Raw genomic sequence first — 9,812 nt, 5'->3', positions numbered from 1 at the left:
ATATATAATAAAAATCACTATATCCACACCCACTATCTCTATCTTGGCTATTATCTTTTTCTTGGTTTCTATGGTGAGCACAGTTCTTGACACTTCACTCTTTTTAGGCTTCATAATATTATCAGTTTCTTTTTTAAATAAAAAGTTCAGAAAAGCACTTTAAAAAATTCAAAGAACAGAAATTAACTAGCGCAAAAAAAAATTATATAAATGTGAGGCCCGGATGAAATTCGAAATTTGGTTTTAATATGTTAACGAATATTCGATGGGACAGTTAAACGCTCGCCTGACAGTCTCGTGAAGACTATATAAAATTCTTTGTCAGAAATTTAAGCAAAAGGCTGGAATTACAAGGGAGGGTTTCAAAGTTCGAATTATTCGATCAGTATCGGGTTGAGCGTCGATGTCGATGTTTCCCGAGCTCCGAAAGGTTTCGAATTGTCACCTGGAGACAAGAGAAGACCAATCGGCATTCACTATTTTACGTCACTTCTCTTGTGTTTGTTCTGTGAGGTGTTCGTTGTTCGAACATAAAAATCTTTTGCGAAAGTGTTCGTTCTCCGATTTGTTCGCAGTCCGAACTGTTCGTTAACTGATCACCCACTATACCCCAAAGTAAGTATTTTTATTCAAAAATCACATAAATTTTCATTGTTAATTTTTTTAACATGTACATGAAAGTCGCAGGAAAAATTTTTAGCGTTTTTTGTATATATTTTTATTTTATTTTATATAAGTTCGGACACGTGCACTGCTTATCTCGCCGACCACGCGACTGCACCGTGCAGTTACCTATCTCGTATAAGTACGCGTCTTGCCCCTCGCCACCCGCTGACAGCAAAAATATAAAGCTTACCTAGATGATATCTTTTAATTTATATGAATATTTAACAGAATAATATACAGCCTATGTCTACCCTGAAGTTCCATTATAAATATTGGTAAAAGAATTTTTGAAATCGGATGATTAGATTCGGAGAGTACATACTGTACAAACTTACAAACATTACCTCTTTATAATAATAGTGTAGATATTTAAAACAATTTTTTTAAAAGTTCTTAAGAATCTGTGATTTTATTATTTGCTGCTTGTAACCAGGGCCTCGAAAGCTTGATATGTGGCCCGAGTAGAGCCTGTCTCTTTTGTCCCTTAGCGAACCGTTTTTGTCTTTTTTTTGAACAAATGAAATACGTAGAATTTTTTTTTCTTTATTAATAGCAGTCTTAAAGATTTTAATTTTTAAATAAACTAACGTTAATTTATAAAGTAGAAACCACTAAGGGGCTCCTACTTCTTCGGGCCTGGTAAAACTCTCCAGCTCCTTCCCCTCTTGACAACGCTGCTTCTAACGCTCCATAACAAATTTATACTTTGTGATATTCTCAAAAATATCCACTCTCTTTTGTGTTAAACTTACGTAATTTATGGATGTCTTTTTGAAAAATGAAAATTCATCATTTAAAATACCTGACTTAATTCGAAAAGTGTTTAGAAAAACTACGTTTTAAGCGGATATTTTTGATAATTGGTTTTAAAGTAGGAATGAAGAATAGAGACTTTATGATATTTTTTTTGTTTTACTTTATAATTGTTTTGTTTAATGAACTGTTCCTGATGTTACGCAGAAATTTCTATTCATAAATTACCATAAAAGAGATAAACAGGCTGGATTTACCTAAGCTACAGCTTAGGGCCTCAAGAAGTTTGAGGTCTCACTCTCTTGAGAGCAATTTGTTCGTTTGTTTCACCGGATTTGTTTACTTTAAAAATTAAATTGTAGACCAGCCCAATTTGACTGGTTACACTAATTATCAATACAAACTTGCTCAATTTTTTAGGAGGACTCATTTTCTTAATTTTCGTTAGTGAAATTTCGTCATTAATAAAAAAATAAGCTTAAAAATTTTTAAGCACTGATCAATTAAACACAGTTTCACAGAAGATAAATTTCTGAACATTTACTTTGCCGTATCATCTGTCATATCTGGTTATGCACAGAGGTCATGTGCCTGGCCTGGTCTACTATAAAAGTAAATTTAAATGTAAAATGTAAATCCTCCAAATTCAAATGTTTCTGTTGCTACGAGTATTTTGATAAATACAGGCCTACTAAAAAATATATATATTTTTAAGAAAACAAGTCATACATTGATATTATCGATTTTGCTAGGAAATTTTTGTTGCTTTGAGCTACCAATAAATGACACTATCTGGAACTTGTCCTTGTAAGTGAAAACATCTTGCTCGGAGCATAAGATAACTATGTTTCTGAGTACTAAACTAAAGTACAATGCTACGCAGGATTGTATCCAGGGGGGTTTATTGTTCTGCAGTATCCCTTGACACCAAAGTAATCACTATTGCTACTTTAAAATCAAAATAAATATGCTAATGCATATCGCATGACTTCAATGACAGAAAGTAATCATATAATCAGAAAATTTAAACTAATATTTCTCGGAGACACATGCCGAAAAGTGTGGAGCACACACTAAAGATAATTACATGAGAATTTAAATTAACTAATTTCGATCATTTATAGTGGAAATAAAAAATGTATTTTTTTTTACTTTTTCTATTTCTTTTTTTGGAATAAAACGAGTATAAATCATTAATTTGTATAATTTATAATCATTCTATAAATTCAAAATTATCTATTTTCTGTCTTCCATTTAACAATTTTAAAAAACTAAAGAAAAAGAATGATGTAAAAAGTTAGGTAACTAAAGTAATTCTGAGATAGAGTAACATTATCCAAAAAACGACTGGGGACGTGCTTTGATACCTTCGAATCTGCCTTGAACAGCAGCCATATTCTGAAAATTCGGAATACGCCATTGATACCATTGAATGAAATCGGGGAGCCAAGTTTTTTGTTAAAGCAGAATATTTTGTTAAAACTAAATATACAGTCTTCATTTCATTTGCTGGGCACTCACTAAATCAATTAGATCACTTAGTTGGCACATGTTTGAAGAAAGAAAAAGTGTACGTTTGCTAAGGTAGCAAAGAAATTGATATCACTTGAGCAGCAATCTACAGTAGATTGCTGCTCAAGTGATGTCAATTTCTTTGCTACCTTAGCAAACGTACACTTTTTCTTTCTTCTAACAAATGAAGGGCTATGATGAAGTCATGTATTCATCACTAATAAAATCTTTATCATAAATCAAATGTGAAGCACATGCAAATACAATTTTGTCTACAGAAAAGAATTAAGACTCACTGATTAATGTTTTAGAAATAATATATGTATAGGCCTACTCATGTTACCAAAGAAAAACGAAACAAGAAGGAAAACTGGGATATTTCAAGGGAAAAAAATGGAAGAATTTGTATTCATGTTGGAACTCTGGAATAGTTTTAAAGTTGTTTTATAAAACAACTAAGCTCCAAAACAGCACATAAAACTAGATAGTTGTGAAAATTTTTCTATATCATTTAGCAATTACACCGTAAAACTGAGAAACACCTTTGATAATTTAGAAATAAAAGCAAAAGATAGACTTTCATATGTTGATAACAAAAGCACAGAAAAAAAGGAGTAAACAAAGACGTGAGGGCATTAAAGATGGAATTGCACAAGAAGCTATGAAATATTCCAAGAGAAGAATTTCATACAGAAAGATTTTTCCAATCTTGGATTTTTAAGAGCTTAGTCTATATAAGCCAAAGTTAAGATTTTTAAGAGCTTAGTCTATATAAGCCAAACGTTTACAAAGCATTGCCAAAAACGTTTTATTCTTGTTTGATTTGCATGCCACAGAGGAGGGACTGCTTGCTGATTCAAACTTATCCTGAAAATGTTAACGTTGATTTAGTTTTTATTTAGTTGATTTAATCAACTAAATAAAAACTAAAAGGATGAAAGGATACCTAGTGGTCGATTAATTGCACTTTATAGTGCTTAAACAACAAAAAGAATAGCGACACGGTTTCAGATTGGCAAAAAAATTTTAATATTTATTAGTGCATTCTTTATTCAAATACTAGCAGATGAACCCGGCGTTGCTCGGGCAAAAAGTAACGATAGCGAAGATTAAGATTAATAGATTATAGTTGATCTTACCCGTTTTCATCGGGTGCAAGAATTAGATCCCGCTCTTCCGAGAGCCTAATTAGAGAATTTTTAAATGGGTCATAAAATATGTTCGATTTCTCGCAAAAATGCAAAAAACTGCATCTAAAAGAGTACATTTATAGGCTTCCTCAGATACCATTAACTCCAAGCGATAACACTTTTCGTTTTACAATTAAACGATTTCGATTTCCCATCATCCTGGCATTCGCCATGACAATGAACAAAAGTCAAGGACAGACGCTTAGTAAAGTTGATATTTATTTACCAGAACCGGTTTTTAGTCATGGTAAGTGTGTATACCGTTCAACAATCCTCACCAAATTTGACATGAATATTTTTAACACCCTAGAAAAAATACTGTAGGGTTTCCTACCCCAACTACTCCTAAAGACCATTCTCTCTTTACTCTCTTTACTTATTATGTATTTTTTAGGTAAAGGATTCTATACCGTTCAACATATTCGCATCAAATTTGGCATGAATATTCTTCGAAATCCTAGAAAAATTACTGTGGAATCTCTCTCCCAAACACCCATAAAGCTCACTCCCTGTTAACTCTAGCCCGAGCAATTTGTGTGTGTCTGTGTTTTGCAGTTTGATTATTATAAATAACTCAGGTCAATAAATGTACAGTAAATTTTAGTTAATAAGACTATTGTTTTTATTAACCTCTCCCAAGTTAATCTCACCAATCCCCCACTTCTATAAAGCCCGAACGCAGCTAGTATTTTATTAAAGAAAAGTTTTATGTCTGTGACAAAACTTTTAAAAACAATATTTCTGGTAGATATATTATTTTTATCATTATTATGTGTAGCTTAATTATTATTTCTACAAAAAATATTATTTGCTGAACTCAACGTAATTTTAAAGAAGTTATCTCGATTAGTTTTCTTAAATGGCTTGTCCAAAATTCTTTACACTTCTTTCGAATCGGTAACTTAATACAGAAGAAAGACTCGTTAAAAGCAAAGAAAGGTCGAATAGTTAGAATAAATATTTAACAAAGCACCAAATCGTGTAAGTCGCTATGTTGTTACAACAATGTAGAGATTGTAGATCACGTGCCTTGGTAAACACTCACGACCTCCAATGTTTTATTCAATTTAATCAAGCTTTTATACGTTAAATTATTCTTGTGTTCGTTCATAAAAAATTCAACATTTTTAAAATAAGTCGGATAAGGGGGGAGGGTTGTGCTTCAGTGGATGTCAGTATATTTCATTAAAATTTATACAGTTTATGCATTTTATTATATTTATTTCAAAATTACTTGTATGTTTCGTTTCTATATAATTATGGTAACTATCATTCGTTAAAATGATAAAGGTTTTAAGGGAGGTCGAGTTTTGTTGGACGTCCGAAGACGGGACCCCGGGGTTACGAAACTTGGACAAACTGGGACAAGAGGAGGAGGAGGAGTAAAAATTTTCAAGAAAAATGCGAACATAATTTATGTACAGCCTATAGTACTGGTCACGTAATTGATCGAAAATCGCTAAAATTGTTAACAATTCGATTGAGTCGAAATATATTCTTTTTTAAAAATATAGTTTTCTGCCTATCTAGAGGTCATAAGGTTTAATTTCAGTCCTCCTTTGCCAAATTTGTTCAATGTGAAGTATATGAGCTAACACGTATGTGATTTTTAAGTCATTTTGTTATTTATACACTATACAGTATTCTAAAATATTGTATAGTGTATAACAAAATGATCTAAAATCAGGATCGCCATACTTTTTTCACAACCGGCCAGATAACTGAGAGAATGACGAGTGCGAGCTGCATAACCATTTTGTTCAATACAATACACTGAATATACAAAAAATAAAGACAGCAAACATATTTATTTACTAAAAAGTTATCAAAGAAGGCAACAGCAATAACATTTAACGGCAATGCAAATTAAAACACGATCGCTGCAGGAGACTGGTGTCGCTTTTCTTAGAAACTTCATTGCATGTACAGTACTTAAACAAAAAGTGTTGATATCCAAAGTTGCAATAAGTCGTAGAATTTTTTATTTCACTGATTTTCCTAGAAATTATATTACTGTCAGATGCAAAAATCCGATTTGATGAATTTGGGCATTTTTACTTACACTGATTTTAATTTTTTGTACATAGTAACAAAATAAGTTAGTTATATAAATATTTTTGTAAATAGTAAATTTATACAATCTACATATAAATAATTATATTTCGGCTCATTTGTAGCACAGTGCGGGGGCGAGCCGGATGAACTGACCTCGCGGGCCGTAGTCTGGTGGCCCCTGATCTAAAAGTAACTTCTACCTTCTTTTCTAATCGAATAAAGTTATCGGTTGTTTTTCGATCCTTAATTCTAACTACAAAGGAAACGAATTTGCAACATGCACTATTTATTGTTTGACGCGACGCGACGTGTTGTAAATTCCGCTAACTCCAGTGACGTAATGATTGGGTATGTCGTTGTAAAAAAAATTTTGTGTCGAACCCTCTATTGTGGGCCTGGCTGAACACGTAATGGTCATAGTTCTCTTATAGCCCAGAGTATGGAAAGAGTTTAAAACTAAAATTGTTTAAATTAATATTGAGAGTAAAATTCAAAAATTAATTTCTGTTTTCATTTTTAAAATTCATTATTTATAAAATGAAACTTTTTTAAATTGTAACCCGTCTCCACGACTTATTCATTTGGCCCGCCAATCGAAAAGTTTAGACATCCCTGATCTATGCACCTGGGAGACTTTCTATGGGAAACACTTTTGTTTTCTAGATAGGGGTCCTAAACAGAGAAATAGAACAACAAGGAATATTAGCAGTGTATTTCTAGAAAACTGTACCAAACAGGAAAATTATTAATATTTTATTGTTATATTATCCAAGCTAATATTTTTTTAATAGTTATTAAATAATTGTTAAATAGTTATTAAATAATAGTACTTTCAATAGTTATTAAATAATTTTTAAAACATTATTAATTTAATGTCACTAATAAATAAATAATATGGTAAAATAACTGTTATACACAAATAAATATATTAAATTTACAAAAATTTTTTGTTAACGAAATCGAAAATTTAGATATTTAGTTTTTATTATTTTTACACGCCAGAGGACGCAATCTAAAGAAAAATGGCGCCGTCCATTACAGTAATTTTAAATACATAGCAGCTTTTATTTCTTTGCAGCATAAAATTTATTTTGTATAAAATGTTGTTAATAACTTAATTCATCTCGCTAGATGTAAGTTTTAATAGATGGAGAAAACATTAGAATCATTACAAAGAGTTTTAACGAGTGGAAGTAGTCATCGAAGGTTTCTCCTTCCTATGATCGGTAATAGGAAGAGATTTGGAGATTTCGTTGAGCGACTGAGAATTGCTTCTTCGAAACATGAAGAAGATGAATTAATAAAAAATAAATTGCTTTTTCTTCAAAATCAACTTACTCAACCTAATATTACTTTGGATGATGTTGAAGAGTGCTTATTATATGCCATGTATTGTGAAACTCTTGGCTATGATTGTTCTTTTACTTACATCCATTCTTTAAAGTTAGCTCAACAAGGAAATCTTCATCAGAAAATGATAGGTTATGTTGCAGCCAGTATTTTTTGAAACAAAGATCATGAATTAGTCATTCTTCTAATAAATACAATACAAAAGGATTTGAAAAGCTCAAATATTGCAGAAATATGTATGGCTCTTATAACTGTTTGCCATCTAATCAATCATGAAATGGTTCCTACAGTACAAAATTTAATAGAAGAAAAACTGAATCATTCACACCCTTTAGTAAGAAAGTTTGCCGTATTAGCCTTTCAACATTGTTTGAATCAGTTACAGAATTGGCATATTAGTTCAGCAGCAGTGCCTAAACTAGAAAAAGCATTGTCAGATGGAGATTTAAGTGTAGTAACTTCTGCAATTTCAACATTAAAGCAGTTAACCAAGGTGTAGATATGGAGGCAGGGGAATCTTTCCTTAAGTTACTTTATGTAGAGTTAGATTATTAATAATTATAATTGATCAAGGGAATACAAATTATAAAACTAAAGTTTTATTAGATTTATAATACTGAATATGGTAGAGTATATTTTGCAGTTATGGTTGTATTGTCTTGATCAATCATAAAATTAATTAGAAATTAAATAAAGTCTTTAATTTTGTTTAATTTCTAAGTTGGTTATATTGTATTTTTTTTATTTATTTTTTGTATTGTTTTTGAATTTAATATATTATATATTTTTATGATTTTACACTCCAGAGGAATTTGAAAAATTTCAAAACAATTCTAGTTATGTTTTTAACTACCCTTTACTAACCTTTAACATGCAGTCTATGTTATTAACATAATCTAACGTTAATAAAATAGATTGCATGTTAAAGGTTAGTAAAGGGTAGTTATTTTTTTAGTAAGTGCAGTTTGAGAAGAGTTATGTTTTTGTAAATTACACTAGTTTAGATTTTAATTTGTTATTTTTGATTCTAAGCTAAAATTCAAAGACCATGTAGATAAGATTATTAAACTACTTGCAAGTAGATGTGGTATTTTTTGGCAGCGGATCCATTTTGTCTAGGACTGTTTTAAGGTCTTTATTTTTTACAAACTTCCAGCCATTAATTGATTATTGCATTTTTATTTTGTATTCACCTGTTGACATTCTTATAGACAAAGTTATTAAGGTATTCAATAAAGTGTGCTTCTTGTTTAACAAACAGTAATTTACCTTGCAAGAAATCTATCAATTCAATTGCACCTTAGCTTTCCCTCTAAATAATAGGGCAATATATGTTTATTTAAGTTTTAAATGGTCCTATACTTATGAATATTATTGGTGTCCATGTCCCTACTCATATTAGTCATAATTTATCTTCTTTACATTACCTTAATTTTAGAGCAAATGACTCATATTGTTTGTTCTTTTACCCTAGTATTACTAATATGAATAATTTTGTAAAAACACTATGTACCTGTGAAATGATGTATTTTTCTTACTTTTTAAATTTGTTTTGCAATTTTTATGGGGTTGTAATTTTTTTCTTTCTTGTTGCTTGGAGGTGGTAATCCTGTGTTGCCAGAAACAACTATTACTTATGTAAAATTAAATAAATAAATAGTTTTTTGCAAGTTTCTGGTGTTTGATAGCATTGAATTCTTTGGTGATACCATATTTGTTTTTTACTTTCTTTGCTGCTTCTTTTATCTTTAGCTAAAAAAGTTAAAGTGAAATTAATTATGTACAGTACCATGCTTAGATATTGAAAAAATGTAAGTAAAATTCTACCATCTAGATTCAAATGTCATTAAACACAGGACAAGATTCAGCAGTTTATGGAATTTGATGCATGTTTTCTGTATTTTGAGTAATACAATGCCTTCTACAAACATACTAGAGTCTGTTTCAAAGAAGTTGGCTCCTGATATAACAAAAATACATGCCATTTTGCCTTGTGATTGATCTAATTTAAATAATATCAGGTGAACATGAACTGAGGTGAAACTGATTCTTCTAAATAACATAATTTCAAATAATTTTGTTTTAAAATATTGGAGAAAGGAAAATTTCCTGTAAATATAAATTTTATTTACCTGAAAAACTAAAGTTTCTTTAGAATTTAGTATAACTTTCAAAACAAATTTGTGTTGATTAGTTGAAGTATGATTTTGTTACACAAAATCATACTTCATCTATAATAATAATTTTATAAATGAAAAACTTTAATTGTAAGTAAATAATAAAATC

General features: G+C 30.4%; 1 protein-coding gene and 1 long non-coding RNA gene across 2 annotated transcripts in view; both read left to right on the top strand.

Annotated features, from left to right (window-relative positions):
* The first annotated feature begins 512 nt into the window (after positions 1-512).
* The window catches only part of LOC111625709, a 38,280-nt gene continuing 28,980 nt past the window's right edge, over positions 513-9,812 (top strand). The window contains exon 1 of the long non-coding RNA XR_002756772.1: positions 513-615. This is a non-coding gene — a long non-coding RNA (uncharacterized LOC111625709). The remainder of the gene's footprint in view (positions 616-9,812) is intronic.
* On the top strand, positions 7,189-8,146 carry LOC111625706 (AP-4 complex subunit epsilon-1-like). The gene is given in 2 exon segments (XM_023368924.1): positions 7,189-7,216; positions 7,308-8,146. A coding segment is annotated over 1 exon segment (702 nt). The 5' UTR covers positions 7,189-7,216; positions 7,308-7,323; the 3' UTR covers positions 8,026-8,146.

The sequence above is a fragment of the Centruroides sculpturatus genome, unplaced genomic scaffold (genome assembly GCF_000671375.1).
Source record: "Centruroides sculpturatus isolate CEXI.00-Female unplaced genomic scaffold, Cexi_2.0 scaffold78, whole genome shotgun sequence".
NCBI lineage: Eukaryota > Metazoa > Arthropoda > Arachnida > Scorpiones > Buthidae > Centruroides > Centruroides sculpturatus.
Note: the sequence above shows the minus strand (reverse complement) of the source record. Positions and strands in the feature narration are given on the sequence as shown.